Below are 23,011 nucleotides of genomic sequence, written 5' to 3' on the forward strand. Positions count from 1 at the left end.
CTGACTTGTCAAAAGAATAAAACTGTTAAAAGTGGCTGAAGATTAAAAATCATAGGCGGCTGTAAAAAAGGGGCGATATTACCAAATTTTGGTCACCTCTATCTGTCAGGCGACAATGACATTAATATTTGACGTTTATTGTTTCTCTAACTTCAAAAAGTTAACAACATAATTTAGAAACTGCATTTATTGGACTAACCAGTTTAATACAACAAAAGATGCTGGACGGTACCACCATTGGTTATAAAAGTTCTAAAGGTGTTCTTTAATTACCACAGGTTTTCAGGATTGAACAAAATGGTATTTGGAGACACTGTACTATTGTTTTAGAGTTAACTTTGATAAATTTTTTTCAAAAATTAGGTCAACATAATCGCCGTATTTCTGCTGATTCAAACCAGTGATTTAGTTATTTTTTGTCTGTTTTTTTAGTGCTTAACCATATAATAGTAGTTTCGCGTAATTTCAAATTGAGAAAATAAATATAAAAAAATTAATAAAAATATAATACATTTTTTTTATCTTGAGGTAATTTTATTAAACTAATTGAATCTCCACCTTATAAGTTGCCCACATTTTAAATTTCATAAAGATCTGCTGGCAAATAACAGAGATATTAGACGCGAATGTCTTACGTGAGACATTCTGTATATACTTTTACCAGACATCATTTCCGGGTATTTGAAAATTTTAAGTTCTAGTAGGTATAATGATTTTTTTTACAAATTGAAATAATCATTTGTTTTACGAGTGTTGAAAGGCTTATTACCTGCCTGTTATACTATTAGTATAACAAGTAAACAAAAAGTATGGAACCAAGCTTGTTTTTTTTGCCTTAAGAAAATAATGAAAGTTCTAAAAATATGATTACGTCTAATCTGCAATATGCCCTAAATAATTAGGGCATATTGCTAACATAAGTTAGTATTAAATATTTCGAATTTTTACAAGTGTCTTTTTTATTTAAATGCACTAGCTTACCTTTTTTTAACTATTAAAGACACTGTATACCTAGTTGAAAAAAGTCATTTCTTATTGAAAATATGTATTTATACTAAATTAGGGTAATCGATATTAAAAGTAATAGTACATTATATTATAAGTGATAGAAATGCATCATTATACGCTAGTGAGAATTTTGACCGACGAGTGCGCTTGCGCACGAGTTTCATAATGGTATTTCGATCACGTGTGATATACGTTTTATCTTACAGGTGCAACTATCCAAAAAATGAAGTTTCATTCATCACCTATAATAGTTATTTATTCGTCGAGTTTGAGTGTAAATCCGACTCTTTATTTGACCGAGTGGATTTTTAAACCACGAGTGCAACGAGTGGTTTACCATCCACGAGGTGGAATAAAGCGTCCGATTTACACTCAAACGAGTGGAATACAACATTTTATTCTTCGAATTAGAGTCAACAAGGCTTAAACTTGCTTTAAATCTGTTAAAAATAATTTGACGTTTTGTATTGAGAAATGCCAAACAGTTGTCAAAACTTCCTTACACGGGAGAAAAACCGTAAATTTTGACAGTGTCGAAGAATAAAAGTAAAGTCCTTTTTTTAAAAAAACAATTGTCAAAGTGTTGTCATGTTGGTATCAACCACTAGTTATTTGATGTTATTACGTTGGCAACGTAAAATGTCAATTGAATGTCAGCCGTTTTGTTACGAAGGCGCTTGCGCTACTGAAGCCGCATTTACTTTTAAATTTAAAATTGAAAGTACAACTTAAAGAGCACAGAAAATGTTGAAGATGGAATTGGTTGGTATTAGAATTATTTCTGTGCAGATAGCAGGAATACCTACGCTGCCCCGAACAGAGGCCTTTTAGAACGGAACTATTACGAAAGGTTTTTTTTGTGAATCTTGCCGTTTTTGAAGAAAGTAATACGATAACGAGTCAGTCTTAGCGTAGCTCTCGTACGAGTTAATTGAATTATAATAATTGTTCAAATAAATTATTGTGAAATTGTGTGTTATCTCAAGAAGAGTCGTTTACAAAAATGAGGTTCTGAAAGCAAGGATCTGGACCTTAACATAACAAGAAAAATAGCTATGATTAGATTTTGTGAATATATGCAGACAAAAAACCAACCAGTTAAAATTCTTCATGAATTTGATAATTTTGGTTGTATAAAAACTCCTAAAAAAGAACGGCATCCAATAAATTGCATGACTAATCCAGTATTTTATTATATTCCTCCAATAATGATTCACCTTTCTCCAGAATCAGATTCTGAAGACGATTGGTGGTCTAAAAATTTTGAATCAGATTCTGAAAATGAGTAAAAATTTAAGTTACCCATTAAATAAATTTTTCCCGGTTAGCAGTTGCATGTTTCCGTGTCCTTACCGTCTTTATTTCTTGTCTTTTGGTAAAAAATTTGCTTCCACTTGAAACTTACTAACATAACCTCAAACCTAACCTAGGGAGATTTTAATATACAACTGTTTCGAAAAAAAGATTTTAGGGTAGTACAGTCTGGTTTTTGAGGGAATTTTGACATTGACAATTGTTTAAAAAAAAATGGACTTTACTTTATCTCACTTGTGAATAATATTTGATTTCTATCACCGAAAACAATAAGGTAGCTCAAAAACTCAACCTGTAAGATAAAAATATATATTTTAATTAGTACCCTAACAAACAATGGCACAACTATAAAATATGAAACAATAAAATTAATTTGTAAAAACTTCAAATAGGACTCCATAGATTTAAAACGTCATTATAAGTGTCCGACGACATTTGAAATTCCTCAATTGGCGTCCGAACGCCCTGCTGTCTATACTTTTCGAGTTCACTCTCCAGTTCTTTTATTCTTTCTTTTAATTTAGTGTTTTCAGTTCGGAGTTCCTCAACTACCCTATAGCTTTCAAAGTTGGCAGATTCACTCACAGTTGTCTCCGGCGCACTGCTCGTTAATTTCTTATCTTCAAATGAAAGTTCCTCGTCTGAAGATGAACTTAATTCAATAACAATCTGGCTTTCCAACTTTTTTATTTTTTCCTCATAATGCGCCTGTAAATTCTTCAATTTCTCTTCGTAACGCCTTCTAACAGTTTCTTCAGCAGTTTTGACTTGCTGCTCGGCATTGTTTTTCTGATCTTGAAGGATTTCATCGTAGCCATCAATCAAATACTGCCTTTCAATTTTCAGGTTCGTTTCGTATTCATTCTTTTGAATTTCTAGTTCCGTTTGCAACGATAAAATCATGTTGTAGAGTTCTTCGGTGCTATAATCTCCACTTAAGCTCTCGGCTGGCGGATTTTTATTATTCTTTGTTGTCCCTCCTTCTGGTCTACGTTCGACGACTCTTATATCGCTAGCGAGGGCCGAAAACTTAAGCACGTGTTGTGACTCGTCGAACATTTCTCGCGATGGGTTTATAGTCACGATCATCGCGATATCTTCAAATCCAGAAAGAGCATTTTGAAACAATTGAGTCAACTTCGATTCTCTAAAAGGCACCAACTTGTTATCATTTGCTTTCTGGGAGTTTCGCACCGCTGAAATACATCGACCCAAAACTAACAACGAGGTATTGATGTTGTTTGATTCTTTAAGTCGATCTCCTACATTCAATGTTTTCTTGCTGCGTTCAGAACCAGCAAGATCGCAAAAATTGAAACAATTGACGAAACAACTGCCATCTGTTCGCGATATTTGCACTAATTTTATCGTTAAAATCGAGTGAGAGCGACTAGAATGTTTGTTTACTTGAGTCGAAGCGTAGTTTAGGTTATTTATGCCGTATTGGAGGATTTGGTAAGCTTCTTCTGGCGATGTTACATTAACGCTGCTCAAGTTTTTGATGTAAGCTTTACCGTTGGACATCCCAAGATGCAATCTGGTTCGCTGTTTGTCTTGGGACGGCTTTGGTTCCAGCAAATCGTAGATTTGTTCGTTATATATTTCAGCGTAAGAAATCCAAATGGTGATCGATGACAGTTCGTCGAGGCCTTCCAGTAAAGCAACGGGTTCATTACTGAGTCTTTGCTGCATTGCCCTTAAAAGAATTAAAAAAATGTTACACATATTTCATGTCTCAAAATAATCTTAAATTACTAAAACAATCAAAATCTTTTGTGGTCTCTACACATTGCTTAGTCTCTAAAAGTTCCTCTAAGAGTTTTGGCACATTCGGCCTACTTAATACAAACATTCATTGAAATTGGGAATGTAATGGTTTTTCTCATGTTTCAAGAATTAAAATTATGAAAAATGTGGTACATAATTCAAAAAATAATGGGCAATAATGTGAAATCAGTAAAAACTTAAGTTTGTCTCTGTCGCATAACTCAGTATAAGTAGAGAGTATCACATGTAGAGGACAAAACTAAAAATGTTATTGAATTAAAACAAGAATAACAAAAATATGTAAAAAATCGCAAAATATTAGTTGTCGGTTAATTTTGGAGGACAGTGTAGCATAAGCTGACAAGTTTAGATTTTTTCTAAATGTCATAGTACATACAGGGTGCGCCAGAACACGCGCCTCAGAGAAAAATGTCATGTAAGGAAGATACCAGTAACATGGAAAAAACGTTAAAAAAATTCTATTTATAAAAATTTCGAAGTTATGAGTTTAAATTCTGCACTTTGACTCTACTTATTTCTGTTGGAACAAGAATTTTTCAAGTTTTTTTGCTACAGGCTATTAGAAGAGGAAACAAGGAAGATGTATCCTAAATTGTAACTCCGTTTAATGTTATTTGTGGCTTTTATTGGCAAAATGTTTGTACTTTTACTAAATAATTATACAAAAAAAAAAACATATACAGTTGGAGACAAAATACTTTGGTCATCAATGTCACTTGAGTGACATTAAATTGTAAAGCATGCTTTAGGACTGTTAACCTTATTTTTAGCTACTGTCAATCATAGTTGACAAGTTGTATGTACATATTTTTGATAGTAAAATATAATAGCTGTCATTAATTTGAAATTGTCATTAATTTTAACGTTAAAGCTCGAATTAAAGTGTCAGAAAAGTGACGACCAAAGTATTTTGTCTCCAACTGTCAAGATCATCAGATCATTAAATAGACATAAAAAATGTGAGATATCAAAAAATAAATGTCAAAATTTTTTGACATATAGAATTTTTTAAACATTTTTATCTTATTTTACATGAAATTTTTCTCTAGAGCGTGAGTTCTGAGACAGCCTGTATATTTTGGGCTATATTTAACTTTATAACTTTAATTAGGGGCCCATTTTTTTATAGTTTTGAAGATATTTGTTTTCTTGGTACAGTCATGTGCAATATGTTCTACTTTTATTAAATCTAGTTGCATAGTGTCAATAAAAAAAAATTACTAACAATAATTTTATTAAAAGTAAAAATAAATAAATAAATAACGATAATATAAATTAGTAACTCTAAATTAGATGTTTTTCTGATTTCTTAAAGGTAGTTATTAACATATAGTCATTTCTTATTAATAATTTTAAAAAATATTGGTAATAGTTTCTTTTATTTGCTACTTCTTGACATTACAATAATGGCATTGTCTTATTTGACATGCAACGAGGTTTTATTAACTTTTGTTAATTTTTTTAACTTTTTTAAACAATAATTTTGAATAAAAGTAAAACATATTGTACATGTCTGTACCAAGAAAACTAATACCTTCCAAATTATAGAAAAATAAGGGTTCCAATTTAAAATTGAAAAGCCCAAAATATACCATGACATTTAGAAAAATTCTAAAATTGTCAGCTCATATACTGAAAGCCATTTAATTAATTTTTTTATCTTTTGAAATCGGGCCATAAATAAAAGTCGTACAACCCCTGCCATTTTTTAAAAATCACCCTGTATATAGACGATGGTAAAAATACAGAGTGGTTATAAATGATTTTCATCTAGCCAGCTTTGGAATTTTTTTGCATGTAACTTTATTTGTGCCGCTCTACTTTTTTGAAAGCTCTAGTTCTGTCATTAGGTCACTTATTAATTAATAATAAATTGTTGTTAATTAAATTTTTATTGTTTCAACTAATTTCCAATATTAATTGATAATAATGTATACTTTGGAAGAAAACAAGTTTATAATTGAAGTCTATTTTCGAAGTGGACGCTTAGTAAACGGCGATTTTTTAATTTTGAGTTACAACAAGTAAGTACCCCTATTTTCGTAAAGCGGCATTTTTTATTTTACATGAAAAATTCACAGCTGGCTAGATGAAAATCATTTATAACCACTCTGTACTGTGAAAACAGTGTTTAATGAGAAAACCGATGAATTAGGTAAGAAAAAAATTATTGACTATATTTCAACAAAGTTATTGTTATAAAATAAATACAGATAAAATGGTTTATTTTATAAAATAATCGCATTAAACTATGAAACGTCTAAAACTTTATAGTTTTTTAGTAAAGTCTAAGAGATCTAGTCCAAAGTCAAAGACGAATAATAATAAGAAAAATCAAATACATTATCATCATATTCACATAGACACTAAAACTAAAGAACTTAAAAATAAAATAAAGAAAAAGAATTTATGAAACGTCATAACTTATTTTTACAGTCCAATGAGCACGCTTTTTTCTTGCAAAATGTCATATGTTGAAAACATTATTTTTTAAGAAATTAAAAATAACTTTAATAATTTTATCGACTACAATCGTTCGTGATTTTATATGATATCCTAATTGAATGTTTTATAAGTTATTGTTTAAAATTAATTTTCACTACTTCTATTTTTTTTATCAAAATTTCATCAAATTGATTTCGCGTGGCCAATTTGACCAATTTAAAAATTTGGCTTCTTTGCCTATAATGATTTCGTTGTTTTTTTGTTATGATAATTTTTACTCTTTGCATTATTTTTATTTTTCTAATAGATCAATTTTCAATTTGTTAGTTTATTTACTTATTATTTAAAATTATTTTTTCAATTAATATTTAAAAATACTTAATGAAATTATTTGTTAAAATCGTTTTCTTAGATGTAAATCAAAACAGGAATATGTGAGACTAAACAATACATTGCGAACTTACCGGTAGGTCATCACAACTTGTTGGGTCCGATCTCCCGACCCTAAAGACGAATCAAGAAGATGTTTGCAGAGCAATTTTTCCTTCTTAGACTCGGACTCACTTAATGGTTTTACAGTTCCTGCAGGTGTTGGCTTTGCAGGAGGATTACTGGGCAATCGGGGCAAACTGCGGAAGAGATAGTCCAAAGACCGTGGAACTATCCCTGGTTTTTCCTGTGTGCCAGTTACAGTAAAAGTCTTTCCTAAAAATTCTGTACATAAATCGCTGTTTGAAACAGTTCCAAATTTTTTACCAGAGCCTGAAGCGCCATACGTAAAAAGGGTCGAGTTTTTGCCATTTATAAAACCAAAAATTTTAGGTTTCACAACACAATTGAAGACATCTCTTTGGGTTGTTTGGGGGTCAAATATTCTTGTAAATGTGTACATTTTATTCAACGAGTTTTCTTCTTTAATGTTCCTCAGGAAATTCGAGCCGGGAGGGACCTTTGAAGTGAGGACGTTCCCATCAATTTGGTACAAGTCCTGAAGATCATGGCCGTCTTTTAAACGCAAAAATACGCGAATATTTCCTGGCTAAAAAAACAAAACATATTTTAGAGATCTTAAATAAATTTGTAAAATGTGCTAGTGCACAATCACTCAATCAAAGAAGAAACACTCAACATTATAATTAACCCTCAAATCTTCATCGCCCGAGCAGCTTTCATCACTTGAACTCAAACTTATATAAGAACAATTCCCATCACACATAATTACTCTTTCTTTCACGAGCAAATCGCCTCAGAAAGAAATTCAAAATCATTCGTTAAAATGATAAGAAAGAGTGTTTTTGCTTACAGTTTTTACCTGGTCGTCGCCTTGAGAAGTTTCTTCACCGAATTCCTTATCTAAATTCGTCCTGGGGCCCGGAATTAAAGGTCGATTGAAAGCCAAGATGCTTGGGTCTCGAGCCCTCAAAAAGGAAGCTTCCCTCAATACCAGACTGTCGTATTCCTCCATTCTGTTAGTAGTGTGAACAAAAAAAATTTTGTCAAACAAAAAAATTTCAAATCACACTACTAACAGACGTAAACGGGAAAAAGGCACACAATTACACGCATACAACACCGTTACCATTACCACTTTTCAAATTTATAATTTGACAATTGACAGTTACTGTAGAAGTGAACTGCGCTTGCGCCAAGAATACATTACTTCGAATTCTCAATAGTTCGAATTCACACAAAACAAATTGTATAATTAGTTGCATAACATAACTATTTTTATATTTTTTAAAACAATAGTTATTTATGTATCAAAAATAAACAATAGTTATTTATTGTAAGAGTGTGTTAGGTAGCGTTTTATCCACGCAAGAGTGTTTAATTTTCTTAAGTGGATAAAACGTGACTAACACACGACTACAATATAACGTTTTATCCACAATCACAGGCCCAAATTATTCCAAACTTAATTAAAAATTAAACTGACATTTAAACGTCACGCCAAATGTGCTTTCCGTTAAACGTAGTAAGCTGTTACACGGTGCGCTGGCTACAACAGTGAATAAAGTTACTTTATTCCACTACTGGATAAAGTAGTACTTTATACGCATCTAAAGTGTAGAATAAAGTCTCTTTATAGAGTGAGTGTGGATAAATAATTTAATTTAATGCAAAAATGTAATTTTTTTGTACTATTAGGGATAAAATACTTTGGTCTTTATACGTAGTAGGATTTAAAAAGCAGAGAAAAATTTGGTACAAGTCCAAAATCAAGAGAAAAATAAACTTTTCTTTCTACTGAGTTAGAAAAATGAAGTTTTAATTACAGATTTGCTCGTTTCAAATAAAGCAAAAAATGTTTTTTCTTTGCAGTTTTGGTGTAAAATCAAAGATAAAAAATGTTTTCCTCTTGTAAACCCAATCCGGAGACATACTGTATAAGAGTCCAGTTGGTTGCAATAAAAACGCAAAATAGAATTTTCTTTAGATTGAAACAGGTTTTGTTCTTGTGAATTTGTCATCTGTCGCATTCAAATAATTTTTTCTGCAATGCCGCAAGCATCAATCAATTAGTTGAGTACTTACGTGAAAACCCAATGAGTAGTGAGTACTAGACTGTTAGTTCTAACTAGGTTAAACTATGGATAAATATAAAAATATCACATTTTCATGCTTTGACATTTCCCGATTTTTTTGCAACCAAGTGTACTTTTTGCTGTATCCAATCTTCTTATCGACAATTCCTCTCAGAAGTAAGAGAGACAATTATAAATTTTTGAACGGTAGATGGTGGCTTATTTTTGACAAGAGAAATGTCAAAAATTTGAAATGTCATCAATGTTGACTTGACGTTGATGATTGGTTTACATGATTTTTTTTTTAAGTGACATCAAAACGATAATCAAATATTTTGTCCGTAATAGTACATCCTTAAAGACTCCTTTTTGGAAATTAAATGTTTCTAAATGCAGTAAAATATTTTCACATATGAAAAATTGGTAATAGATTTTATTCACAATCACATTATTATAACCTTTTAATTTCTTGACATAGCAACAGCTGGGGACCTAAGAATAGAGAACTAGATGATTATTGAAACTAGCCGGGAAATTATTATATACCTCAAAATATTATATACAACCTATACCTAGAGAGTGGCATATATAACTCCAATGAGCCCCACAATCATTACAGTTAGTTAAGTTGTTGAAAGTTGTTATTTGATAGTATTTATTTACCAACGGTCATAAAACATTTATACAATTCAGTAATTAAATGAAAAATGGAGGAAAGGTCATTTTTTTAAATCGTCATTTTGACAGTTATTATAATTTTATTATTATCATGCCTCGCTTAGTTGACTTATATTTATTACATCAAACATCAGGATATTTATTATTCAAAGTTTATAGTAAATTGGATGTTTGCGATTGGATGATTGCGAATAAAATACTCCTAGTATACAAACTTTGAAGTAAAGCTTTATTTCAGCCTTATCACACATTTAACCAACGCTCAGTTGTAATGGTAATGAAGCTCTTTCTTACTCGGCATGTAATATACTATTATTGGTTTTCTGTTCCCTAAAGAGAATGATTGTAAATAAAATAGAATGATTGTGAATAAACTGGTATAAAAATCTTGGTGGTCGTTGCTTCATATTAAAAAAATCACCATTTCTTTGTGTTTAAAAATAAATTTTTGTAATTTGACAGGAAAAATTATCAATCTATTGTCTCAATAAAAACATTGAAATCGCTACATATCTCAAACCGTTTTGGTATAATTTATCTAAATACTTTGTAGGTATTGTATTAAAATTAAAATTCTTATTGATTTCTAGGACTACCTATCAAACTTTTTAAATTTACTTTTGAAATCGGAAGTTTACAAAAAATGAGGTTTTTGATAATGTCATATTTTTATATTTCATTTAAAAATCAAATATTTGAAATCTCTTTCAAATATTAGGACCTCAGGATTATCATAATCACAGAAACTGAAAGGTATTCCTTTAATAAATATTGTCACATTTGTAAAACTACATTTTCATGAAGAAAATCAGTTTCTTATCTATGACCCAATTTTTGTTAATATTTAGAATCGTGATATAAATTGAAACATCCTCAAGTGCACATACGTTGTTAACTTCTATTGTTACAGACACTGCACTACACGGAAAATAATTGAGGCTTTATCATGCTAGAACTTTGTTATTTATCTAGACCGTTGCATCGTAAAACACGCTAAAATAAGTAATAATCATTAATTGGTATCCCGTTATTGTTACGTAACAAATATAGATATTTTGAGTAAGTAAACGGTGTACTTTATGAGAAAAAATAAATACTTTTTTTTGTTACTAAATACTTTTTTTTGTTATTTTTTTGTTTTATTTTGTATAACTAGCCGTAATTTTGATCTTATACTCAAATTATCTCAAGAAAGTAGGTATCCTGAAATTACTTTGATCAAAACACAAAAAAAACATTACACAGTATATGGTAAAGCTAGAATTTTAGTTTTTTTTTTAAACGGTGATTTGAACTGGTTTTGTGAAAATAAGTAAATCGAAGCTTCATATACTTTAACATTTGTGTTATTTAAATAACACGATGTAAATGCAAATGTATTAGTGAACAGTTTAACACCGTATGATGACTTCGTTTCCTTTATATCGTGAAAGCATTACAAGTAGAAATAGGTGATAATTACTAGAGTAGAACTGAAACTAAAGTACGAGTATTTAATTAATTCTTAACTAAGGAAAATTTGCATTAGTGGCTAAGCACACTCAGAATGTATGTTGGTGCTTTTAAAAAACGAAATTTATTACATTTAATTTGTTTTAAATTTTATTACTAAAACTGATAAACTTATCAATTAAAGTACTTCCGTAACGTATAAGTATGTACAGGGTATTCCAAATTTTAGGGCCGACGCAAAAATAAATACATACTTCTAATTGATTAAAAAAAATTGCTAATGCGAACGATAGAGAATTATACAAGGTGATTCTTTTAAGGTCTATATTAGAAACTTTGTAACTTCTAATGCTGATAGAAATTTGAAATTCTGTACACAACCCAAATCAACCAGTCTGAGTTAAACTAAATTATTTTCAAAATGGCTGAACTTTCGGAACTACGAGAAATTGGCGCCAACTTTGAAATCTTAAATGGTACCCACTTATTTTTTTTGCATTTTTGAATTCTCCTCTTTAAACTAAGTAAAATATACCTAGTTGTTAGTACTTATCTGTCATAGTTTTTGACATATGTAAATTTGTTGGTCAAAATTTTCACTTGCAGGGGTTTATTTAAAACATCACAACTCTTTGCGATAAGTGTTTTTTTTTTTGCATTCGATGATCAAAGGTTCGAAAAGTTTTCTAGAATTTTCAAAATTGTCAACTGTCAAATTGTAAGGCTAGTATGATTTTTTGAAAATGATCATTAACAAACAGCTATAACTCAGTTTTTTCAAATGAAATTACTCTATTTTGCTCAGCGGCAATCAAAAGTACATCAATTTGTAGAAGGACTTTTATCAACATGTCCTATACCTATCTCTTACAGTTTTTGAAATAATCACGAAAAACATGTTATTGTTTTTATTTTTATAGTTAATCACGTAACTTCAAAAACCAAATTTTTGTTTAATTAAATGGAATCTTTTCTACATGATAAAATTTCTTGATTTTTTCTACCGGTAACTGTGAAAAGTGATTAATGTAGTTGATAGATATTGAGTAATTAACATTTTAGTATTAATAATTGTGAATTCTGGAAATCTCTCGTCTTTTTAGTATAATTTTTATAGCACTGTTTTTGTTCAGTACAATACGCAAAACCGTTTTGTACTGGTATTAGTACGAACGCAAAATAGAAAAATGTTTTTAAAATACGATATACAAAATTTGTAATTGCAAAATTTGCACGGAAGTGGAAATTATCAAATACTTAATAATCATTTGTGTTTTTTTTTCTAAAGAATGGTATGCTGTTATTCAAGTCAATCTGTTTAACAACTGTGGATACGTCATCTGCTATTAATTATTATAACAGGTTTTATAAAAAATATAGTTTGTAGTTATTAAAATAATTAGAAATAAATTATTTTAGAATTCAATTATAGGTACAAAGTGAATAAAAAGTATGGAACCAATAAAGCGTTTTTTTAATCATTTGCTTTTAGATAATAAAAATTAATAAAAATAAAAGTGCTATAAAAATGTAATCGTATTTTGAGAATAAAATTTGTTTTTTTTTGAGTTATACGTTTTTTTTGACAACTTTTTGGCAACATACAGTATATCCCCGGATTGAGTTTACAAAAGAAAAACATTTTTTATCTTTCATTTTACGCCAAAACTGCAAAAGAAAAACATTGTTTGCTTTACCTGAAACAATCAAATCTGTAATTAAAACTTCTTTATTCTGATTCAGTGAAAAGAAAAGTTAATTTTTCTCTCGATTTTGGAATAAGAATAATTATTCTCTGCTTTTTAAGTCCTATCACATTGGCGGTTTTATTTATTTGACAACTATATGTCACTTTGACAATTATTTTTTAAATAATTAATGATAGTTTTTGTTAAAAATTACTTTGGTTTTTATCTTAAAGCTATTTCTTTGAGTCGCTATTTATTAAATTTATGTTTTTCACAAACATTTTTGTTATTTAACTTCCGTAACCTCATTTGTCAAAGTGACATCATTGTCAAAATAATAAAACCGCCAATGTTAATTAAAAAGCAGAGAAAAATTATTCTAAGTACAAAATCAAGAGAAAAATGAACTTTTCTTTCTACTAAGTTAAAATAATGAAGTTTTAATTATAAATTTGCTTGTTTTAGCTAAAGCAAAAAATGTTTTTCCTTTGCAGTTTTGGCGTAAAATCAAAGGTAATTTTCAGTCCGGAGACATAATGCATAAAAAAAAATTGACAAAAATTAAATAAAATGAAGATAATTGTAATCCTTAGATCATAGCGTTTGTAAAAAAAGGTTAACTAAAAAACTGTTAATTACATTATTAAAATTCTTCGTAAAAAAGAGTCTTTATTTCAAATCCTTATCGAAGATAATTTCTTTTTAGATTTTGCTAAAATGTCAACCATTGTCTGTAAGTCGAAAACAAAAGACGATAGCGGTTTTAACCAATATTATTTTCTTGAAAAATGAGCCCCAAAATGTATCACTCGTTTTTGGCTAAACCTCTTAGTTTTGGAGATTCCCTAACCGGACATCCAAAATGCAGCACTGTGTACATTATTGCTCTAACTTTTTTAGCATAAAAGTCAGTAGCTTATCAGTAAAAAAAAATTTCTGTTCTATCGAGTGCAGTTGCTTTCATCTTCGTATTTCAATTTTCAATTAGGAGCCGAGCTACTGATAAAATAACGATTTAAAAAAAAAAACATAAGTTTGTATTGTAACTTATTTTTGGAACACGCTGTATAGTTGAAAATAATTTTAGACGATGCACTAAATAGTATCTATCATTTTCCTGTATAATTTGTTTTAAAATTTTTACATTTAAAGGTAAACAATAGACTTTACGAACTAGCTGTGACACCAGTATGCCATCACATCTTTTATAACACAGCCAGTATGTCCAAATAATCTTCTCCCGTCCCAACAATTTAATATTAAAACAAAAGTAACAACACACCTCTGATTGTATATTGTATTTTGTCTATTTTAAAAATTAATTTTAATTGGCCAGTGAATGTGGGTCCTAGGTCATTGCCAATTAGAAAAAAAAACATCAATTAGTCGAATATCCGAGCAGTCGTAGCACAATGCAGCAAACGGCCCCAGGAGGCCTAGCCAGCAACAGGTTCTTTTGTTTTGTTCACGTGATCGGAGTACTCCTGAGTTGTAGCGTGGCCGGAGTGAATTAGTAGCTGTTGAGCAGTTGGTGACGTAAGTTGGTGCGCTTCGGAATGGTTCCGTGGTAGATGAGTGCGAGTGGCTTAGAATGGTACTGCTAAAACATGTTTGTTGTGATTTTGATTTTCGTGCTATTTCAATTGGTGGAATCTTCAGGGATTAGTAACGAAACAGGTGAGAGATTTTGATCTATTACACGCCACGTGCACACGATGATGCTATTTAAATGATTCTGGAAGTGGTGCCACGGTACCGCGATCTGGGTTATTCAGTCACTTAGGCACCGAAAACAAAACCCGTTCGTACCGTTATTAGAACCACCTGGTGGTACTGGTACTCGGGATACGTGGGAATTGACCGGATTCTTGGGTAAATAGCACCGAGCCCAACACCTGTGTTTGGATTGGTGGTACTTGCACCAATTGTTAAATCAGGGCCCGCTTCCACGAACCACAATCTACCTGATTTTCGCAGAACTTACCTGATTTTTACCTTTGTAATTGTGCAAAAGTTGATGGGAGGTAATTAGTGTGGAAGGTCGGGCCCTTTTTAACCCATGTAAGTGATGTCATGGCTGTTGTGTGGGTGGTGAAAAATATGAGATTGTGACATGAGTGACAGTAAAGGACTTATTATCTATGTTGGAGTTGGTGCTATGGACGTGTTTTTTCTAATCTTTGAAGACAATAGTCTTCGCTTGCAACCTGTCAGAACACTTCTATTGTTTATGATAATTGGACACGTGTTTATACGTGATAACTAATTATACTTAATTTATTAAATTTTTATTTAATTGGCGATAATTCAAATGGAATCTGAACTTTTATTTATGCCAATGTTGTGGAATTTTATTTTCTTATGATTTATCTTGTTTTGGTAGTAGATATTTTTATGAATCTGTTTTGATTTGAAACTTTTCCGAAAACAAGTAAAGTAGCTTTATAAAATTTGGGCTAAATAGTCTGGTCCAAAATCTATTTATGAAAAATATTGAAATATTTTATACATGTATGTGCAACGTCTTACCTGAAATTTTCAACAGTAATTACATAAGTGATGATAATTTCGAATTTTTGTTGCTATAGACATCTCACGAGTGGACGAAGTCCACAAGTGGGACTTAATACCAACAAAGGTGAGTGCTAAATCTATTTAAAATTATAACGAAATATTATTATCACGAATGTAATTTGGCGTTATTATTTCTTTAAGCTATGTATAATTTCATTCGTGAAAAAATAGTTGCTCTATTGCCTAGCAGCTAATCGTCATGAGAAAAATTTCAAATTCAAATTTTATAAAGTATTCATACCAGGTGAATAAAAAGTATGGAACCAAACGTTTTTTGCTTAAACTATTTATTTTTTGAAAAAACTAATTGATGAGTGCTAAAGTACTATAAAAAATGTCATGATTTAACAAGAATAAAAATTTTCGAAATTTCCTTTTATTTTTGAGTTCTACAAAAAAATTATTTTTTTTAAATGGCAACCCACTATGAAATCATTTTTCTCATAAAAGCTATACTCTAAGGATTACAACTATATGCTTTATTTTTAATTTTTTCAAAAAATTTTTTTCACATAAATTGCAATTTTGACAAAAAAAATCGCATAACTCAATACAAAACAAAATTTTGTTCTGAAATTACGATCACATTTTTTACATTACTTTAATTTATATTAATTATTATTTTCCGGAGGCAAATGATTAAAAATAAAACCGCTTGGTTCCATACTTTATATTCACCCTGTATAATGTAACTAGTGCTATAAACGCCATTCTAGACATGAGTTTTATTAGGGACGAGCGAAGCCCAGATAAAACGAATGTCTAGAGAAGTTTATACACGTGTTACATACTATACTTTTTCTACGACCACCACAAAAAAATACTTTAATTTGGAATTTGTGACAACTGACAGAAAGCTAACTTCAGTTCATGACTAATACGACAGTTGCTTGTAGCAACATAACTAATATGCATATTAGTCACGGCTTGTGAAGATGTATATAAAAGGTCACTTAGCGTCATAGAAACATACTATAATCCGTGTTTTAGATGTGGGAGTAGAAAAAATATTTTATATAAAAATATATTTTTCTAATACAATAATTTATTTCAATTTTTGTTTTAATACGTAAAAGTTTATTGCGTTGACGTTTAATCATGAAGGTATAATTTCAGATTACCAAAAAAACACAAACAACAATAAACGTAAACATGAATTCGTTGTTGATATTAATTTTAAAACATTTTACACTAAATATTTAATTGTAGCTTAAGCAAAAAACATTTGGTTCCATACTTTTTGTTCACGTGGTTTGTAATTCAAAATATTGAATAGTACTTTTTAAATAATTTTTTTGAATGAATACTGTAACTCTTGGTATACTTTTATGTTATCATATTGTTTGAACATAAATATTTTGTTTATCTTTGTAGTGGTACATACACCAATTGCTTAAAAACTAGAGATTTGATCACTCATTTATTGTATTAAGTATGAAAATGTACCTATTTGAAGTACTTTTTTTTTCACTTTTTCAGCTCCTCGTAGGTGTCCGTTTTCAGTGTGTAATTTGGAATTTAGTGCAACACTAATAAAGACAGCTGAAAATTTCATCGATATTTAAACTGAATTTATATTTAAAAAATTACTAAAAAGATGAATGATTATACAGGGTGCGCCAGAACTCGCGCCCGAGAGAAAAATTTCAAGTAAGATAAGATACCAGGAACATCGAAAAAATGTTTAAAAAATTCTATCTGAACATATCTGACATTTTTTTATGTCTATTTAATGATACTGATGATTTTGTATATGTTTTTTTACAATTATTTAGTAAAAGTACAAAAATTTTGCCAATAAAAGCCACAAATAACATTAAACAAAGTTATAATTTAGAATACACCTTCCTTGTTTCCTCTTCTAATAGCCTGTAGCAAAAAAACTTGGAAAAATATTTTTCCAACAGAAATAAATAGAGTCAAAGTGCAAAATTTAAACTCTCATAACTTCGAAACCTTTGTAGATAATTTTTTTTAACATTTTTTCCATGCTCCTGATATTTTACCTTTTCTCTGCGGCGCGAGTTCTGAAACACCCTGCATTGGGTGGGGCGTGGTTGCTTCGGGGTTCAAGCCTCGATAATGTTGAATCTATTGTAAAATAAGAGAAAAAAAAGGCTTTATAAATTAGGTCCAGCTCAAAATTGTGTTTTTCATCAAATTAAAATAAAGTACTTCGAATGAAATTTTCTTCTAACTTGGAAGTAAACAGGTGGGTATTCGTTTATTCAAAAGACTGTTAAATAAAATGAACAGACTATACATTATTTTTGTATAGGTTCTTTGTTTTTGTGAATCCTATTGCTTTCTTAGAAACCAGTTTAAGCTTTTTAGTTTCGGACCACCTATACAAGGTGATTCTTTTAGGGACTATATTAGAAACTTTTTAACTTCTAATGCAGATAGAAATTTGAAATTTTGTACACAACTCAAATCGACCAGTCTAAGTTCAATTAAATTATTTTCAAAATGGCTGAACTTCCGGAAATACGAGAAATTGGCGCCAACTTTAAAATTTTAAATAGTAACCACTTATTTTTTTGTATTTTTGAATTCTCCTCTCCAAACTGAGTAAAATGTACCTAGTTGTTAGTACTTATCTGTCATAGTTTTTGACATATGTCAATTTTTTGGTCAAAATTTTCATTTGCAGAGGTTTATTAAAAATATCACAACTCTTGAACCGTTTGCGATAAGTGAATAATTTTTCTTGCATTCGATAACCAAAGGTTCGAAGAGTTTCCTAAAATTTTCAAAATTGACAACTGTCAAATTGCAAGGCTTACATGATTTTTTGAAAATGATATTTAACAAACAGCTATAACTTAGTTTTTTCAAATAAAATGACCCCATTTTCTCAACGGCAATCGAGAGTACAGCGATTTGTAGAAGGACTTTTATCAACATGTCCTATATCCATCTCTTACAGTTTCTGAAATAAACACGAAAAACGTGTTTTTGTTTTTTATTTTTATAGTAAATCACGTAGGCTTTGGAAAATGATCAACACGTATTATTTATTAATCTACACAACACCCATCCGGAATTACGAAGAATTGAGGCAAGGATTGAGGCGGCATTTAATAATCTTCAACCAAATAAACTAATGGAAGCTACTCAAATCAGTTCACCAACGAGTTTTGGACTGTTTGAAAATGGTAAACATATCGAACATCTGTATTAATTATCTTTATTGTATTTTTCCAAAGCCTAAGTGATTAACTAAAAAAATAAAAACATTAACCTGTTTTTTGTGATTATTTCAAAAACTTTAAGAGATAGGTATAGGACATATTAATAAAAGTCCTTCTAGAAATTGATATACTTTTGATTGCCGTTGAGAAAATAGAGTCATTTCATTTGAAAAAACTGAGTTATAGCTGTTTGTTAATGATCATTTTCAAAAAATCATGCTACCCTTGCAATTTGACAGTTGACAATTATGAAAATTCTAGAAAACTCTTCGAACCTTTGGTTATCGAATGCAAGAAAAATTATTCACTTATCGCAAACGGTTCAAGAGCTGTGATGTTTTTAATAAACCTCTGCAAATGAAAATTTTGACCAAAAATTGACATATGTCAAAAACTATGACAGATAAGTACTAAAAACTAGGTACATTTTACTCAGTTTAAAAAGGAGAATTCAAAAATGCAATAAAAATAAGTGGGTACCATTTAACATTTCAAAGTTGGCGCCAATTTCTCATAGTTCCGGATGTTCAGCCATTTTGAAAATAATTTAGTTGAACTCAGACTGGTTGATTTGGGTTGGACACAAAATTTCAAATTCCTATCTGCATTAGAAGTTTAAAAGTTTCTAATGTAGGCCCTAAAAGAATCACCTTGTATATTTATTTGAGAAGATGACATTACAACCCAGTAATGGCACGTGACGTGTATTTCACGGGTCACGTCTTTTCACGTACTGATTGAATAACAGATGGTGGCGCATAAGTGATTGTTTGAACTCACGAGCGATTATCTGATATTCACGTTTTTATTCGCAGACTGAAACTTTAAAGTTCTAATTACTACTTGAGATCACGAATGGTTACATTTAATACATTTATCAGTCACGCAGGTTGTGGTTGTCTAATAATATGTATAATAGAGAGTGTCGGTTGAATTTTTAATTGTTTGAATTGAAGAACCTGTGTGCGTGATTACTTTTTCACGTTGGTGTAACGCTTAATGATTGAACGTGAAAAAAATCTACAAGAACAGTCTCAGGATTTATCAGAAGGGTGTCTAATTTTTATTTGTTTGTTTAGGAATGCATGTTTGGCTTTACCTCTAATCATTTATGATTATGCACGATTAGTCAGTCTTGAATTTTACAAGCCAAACACACTGTATTATTTACTTTTGTCTAATTTTAAACAGTAGACTACATGCTTTTTATTTGTCTATTTTTCTAAACTATTTCATCAGCATGACTGGATGCTTTTATTTAATTTTTAATGAATGACTAGTCTTACAGTAAGTATGTCTTAATAATTAATCTTCAGGATGTTGCTTTTCCTTGACAGAGATTTGACATAACAAGATTATTGGTTATTCTTTTATTTACCCAATTTGAATGCATTTTAATTGTATCAACTCTGAATTATTTTTATTTTGCAACAAGTGTTAATTTTCTTTCCTTCCCGACAGGAAATATAATGATGCTTTATTCTCTCGTTTGTGACTAATAATCTGGTAGTTTGTTTTCTTGGAAATAAAATATATGAAATACCGATTTTTATTCTTAAAAACTAGAAACAAATTGGAATTGAATTAATTGAATTTTTTGAGTGTTTTTTGACATGAACAAACTCCTTGATAGTGATTTTTACTCTCAAAATTGCAATTAAATGAACTGAATATTTTGACAAATTTAGCAATTTCTTATGTTATTTTATTATAAAGTTAGTCTGTTTGCAGGAAAGTTTTGTATGCATCTTTGGAATAAACATATTATGTGCAATATTATAATACATAAAGGGATACAGGGGACGGAAGAGGATAATTACCCCCTCTAGCAAAAAGATTTGTATCCTTTTTTTAAATAGTTAAGTTAAAATAATAATAATAATAAAATAAGTTTATTGAAATGCACAACGAATAAAAAAAATTACAGCAAGTGCTGAAATAACCACCATTTTTGAATATTTTTTTTAGTTTTGTTGTTTTATATTAAAGAAGTTTATAAATTTGTTTATTTATTTTTATTATCATTATATTTAATTGTTTATATAAAATGTTTTTATTTGATCACCCCAGTTGAAACTTCTAAATCCGCTCTTAAAAAATTCTATCTATAAAAATTTAAAAGTTATGGAAATTTAAATTTTGCAGTTTGACTATTTTTCTTGGAAAAATAATTTTCCAAGTTTTTTTACTACAGAAAGGAAACAAAGAAGCTGTATCCTAAATTGTAACTCTGTTTAATGTTATTTGTGGCTTTTATTGTCAAAATTTTTGTACCTTTTCTAAATAATTAAAAAATTCTATCTATAAAAATTTCGAAGTTATGAGAGTTTAAATCTTGCTCTTTGACTCTATTTATTTCTGTTGGAAAAACAACAAAACTTTTTTGCTACAGGCTGTTAAAAGAAGAAACAAGGAAGCTCTTTTCCTAAATTGTAACTCTGTTTGATGTTATTTGTGACTTTTATTGTCAAAATTTTTGTACATTTGCTACATAAGTAAAAAAAAACATATACAAGATTATCAGTATCATTAAATAGACATAAAAAAATCTCAAATGTCAAAATTTTTTGCCAGGTAGAATTTTTCAAACAATTTTTTCATGTTTCTAGTGTCTTATCTTACTTGAAATTTTTTTCTAGGGCGCGAGTTCTGACACACCCCGTATACATCGTATAAACGTCGTATTTTATATTAGTATCTTTATTCTTATGCGCATTATCTTTTTGTACTGTTTAAACCTAGAAAATTATAGTTTATAATTTAAAAAGTAGAAAACCGTAGAAAAAATAATATATTTTGCTGCTGGCTGTCCTACAACTATTGAAGTGTATATTCAAATTTATCGTTTTTACAAAACAAAAAGTAACTAAAACACAAGGCTTCAGGTGTTTTGAAATAACTTAATTTTCTATAATAATTTATGTGGAACATATTGAACCATTGAAACAAGTTTATCTGTATTGTTAGCCTTATTCTTTTTATTTATTTTGTTGCCGTCCACTTACCTACTTTACAAAATAAAAGTCTAAAAATTAGTTTTATAAATTATCATTTTTTTCTTTGTACACTTTGGTATTTCTGTCGTTTTCAAATAGTATTCCGCGTTTGCATGCAGTTGCATTCTTGCAATAAATTGAACTAATTCATTTTAAATGTTTCGTTAATTGAGTTAGCTTCATCAGGAAATTGCTGCTCTTAATATTCAGTGTCAATTTCAAGAATCCTTGTTATGCGATTAATTTTGTCATTTCCCATGACTTACAATTAATTGGGACTTAATTAACATTTTTCACATGCTATTATAAGTATGAAATACAATTTATCATCAAGTCAGAAAAAAACCACCAGTCATATTTCTTCCTCTCTTACAAATTAAATTCAAGACTAGACTGTTTACCTGTAACTCGCTACTTTGATTTGATGTAGTCATTAGATGAAATATCGTATGTCTACATATACAGGTGCACCAGAACTCGCGCCCCAGAGAAAAATTTCAAGTAAGATAAGATACCAGGAACATTAAAAAATTCTATCTGTTAAAAAAATTTGACATATATTTTTTGACATTTGACATTTTTTCATGTCTATTTAATGATACTGATGATCTTGTATATGTTTTTTTTTTACAATTATTTAGTAAAGGTACAAAAATTTTGCTAATAAAAGCCACAAATAACAGAATTACAATTTGGGATACTGCTTCCTTGTTTCCTCTTCTAATAGACTGTAGCAAAAAACTTAGAAAACAATTTTTCCAAGAGAAATAAATGGAGTCAAAGTGCAAAATTCAATCTCTCATAACTTCGAAATTTTTATAGATAATTTTTTTTTAACATTTTTTCCATGTTCCTGGTATCTTACCTTATATGGCATTTTTCTCTGGGGCGCGAGTTCTGGCGCAGCTTGTATAATTATTGCATCTATTATTTTTAAGTTGAATAGAACCATTAAAAATTGATAACTGGATTTGTAATAAATTTTGGACATTTTTGAATATTGCATTTTGGGTTGCTTTTAAAGTGGATCAAGCTTGTGCTTAGTTTTATCTGAACCATCCTGTATGTATATGGTTTGTCTGATATATTATAATTTAAATTTTATGTTTTGTCACAATTAAAAAAATTTGTTCTCTATAAAAAAATGCTTCTTTGGAGAATTTGTGTCAAAAACTTATGCATATCTGAGTCAAAAATTATGTATTATACAGTGATATAACAAGGTGTTGCACAGCAGTTTGTATTTTTTCAATCAGATTGAATGAATGGTGTCATTTAGGTCAGGTCAGTTCCATCAACCTTGCATTGTCAAGTGCAAAATAGTTCGTAACAAATTCAAATTAGTAATA

General features: G+C 29.7%; 2 protein-coding genes across 4 annotated transcripts in view; one reads left to right on the top strand and one right to left on the bottom strand.

Annotated features, from left to right (window-relative positions):
- Positions 1 to 2,617: 2,617 nt before the first annotated feature.
- On the bottom strand, positions 2,618 to 8,158 carry LOC123003540 (kinesin-like protein subito). Of its 3 annotated transcripts, none has more exons than XM_044396353.1 (4): positions 7,868 to 8,158; positions 7,312 to 7,594; positions 7,020 to 7,260; positions 2,618 to 4,018 (listed from the first exon to the last, which is right to left on the bottom strand). In XM_044396353.1, the coding sequence occupies exons 1-4, from the start codon at positions 8,018 to 8,020 to the stop codon at positions 2,707 to 2,709; spliced, it is 1,989 nt and encodes a 662-aa protein (XP_044252288.1). In that variant the 5' UTR covers positions 8,021 to 8,158; the 3' UTR covers positions 2,618 to 2,706. The 3 variants fall into 3 exon arrangements, with proteins under 3 accessions (XP_044252288.1, XP_044252287.1, XP_044252289.1); XM_044396352.1 differs by having other exon boundaries at positions 7,859 to 8,158; XM_044396354.1 differs by lacking the exon at positions 7,868 to 8,158 and adding an exon at positions 7,685 to 7,841.
- Positions 8,159 to 14,427: 6,269 nt separating this feature from the next.
- LOC123003670 overlaps positions 14,428 to 23,011 on the top strand; it is a 46,305-nt gene continuing 37,721 nt past the window's right edge. Inside the window, exon 1 of the mRNA XM_044396594.1 lies at positions 14,428 to 14,575. Within this exon, the coding sequence (XP_044252529.1) occupies positions 14,506 to 14,575 (70 nt within the window). The 5' untranslated portion in view covers positions 14,428 to 14,505. The remainder of the gene's footprint in view (positions 14,576 to 23,011) is intronic.

The sequence above is a fragment of the Tribolium madens genome, unplaced genomic scaffold (assembly GCF_015345945.1).
Source record: "Tribolium madens isolate multiple individuals breed KSU strain unplaced genomic scaffold, Tmad_KSU_1.1 Scaffold_1;HRSCAF=32;Tcas5.2_LG8, whole genome shotgun sequence".
In the NCBI taxonomy this organism is placed as follows: domain Eukaryota; kingdom Metazoa; phylum Arthropoda; class Insecta; order Coleoptera; family Tenebrionidae; genus Tribolium; species Tribolium madens.

Bases quoted from the DNA above. Each gene is read 5' to 3' on its own strand.
- LOC123003540 (XM_044396352.1), bottom strand. From the start codon at position 8,020: ATGGAGGAATACGACAGTCTGGTATTGAGGGAAGCTTCCTTTTTGAGG. The intron at 7,261-7,311 runs GTAAAAAATTTG...CAGAATTTTTAG, and splicing joins GTATGGCGCTTCAGGCTCTG to GAAAGACTTTTACTGTAACT. The intron at 4,019-7,019 runs GTAAGTTCGCAA...AATTCTTTTAAG, and splicing joins CAAGTTGTGATGACCTACCG to GGCAATGCAGCAAAGACTCA.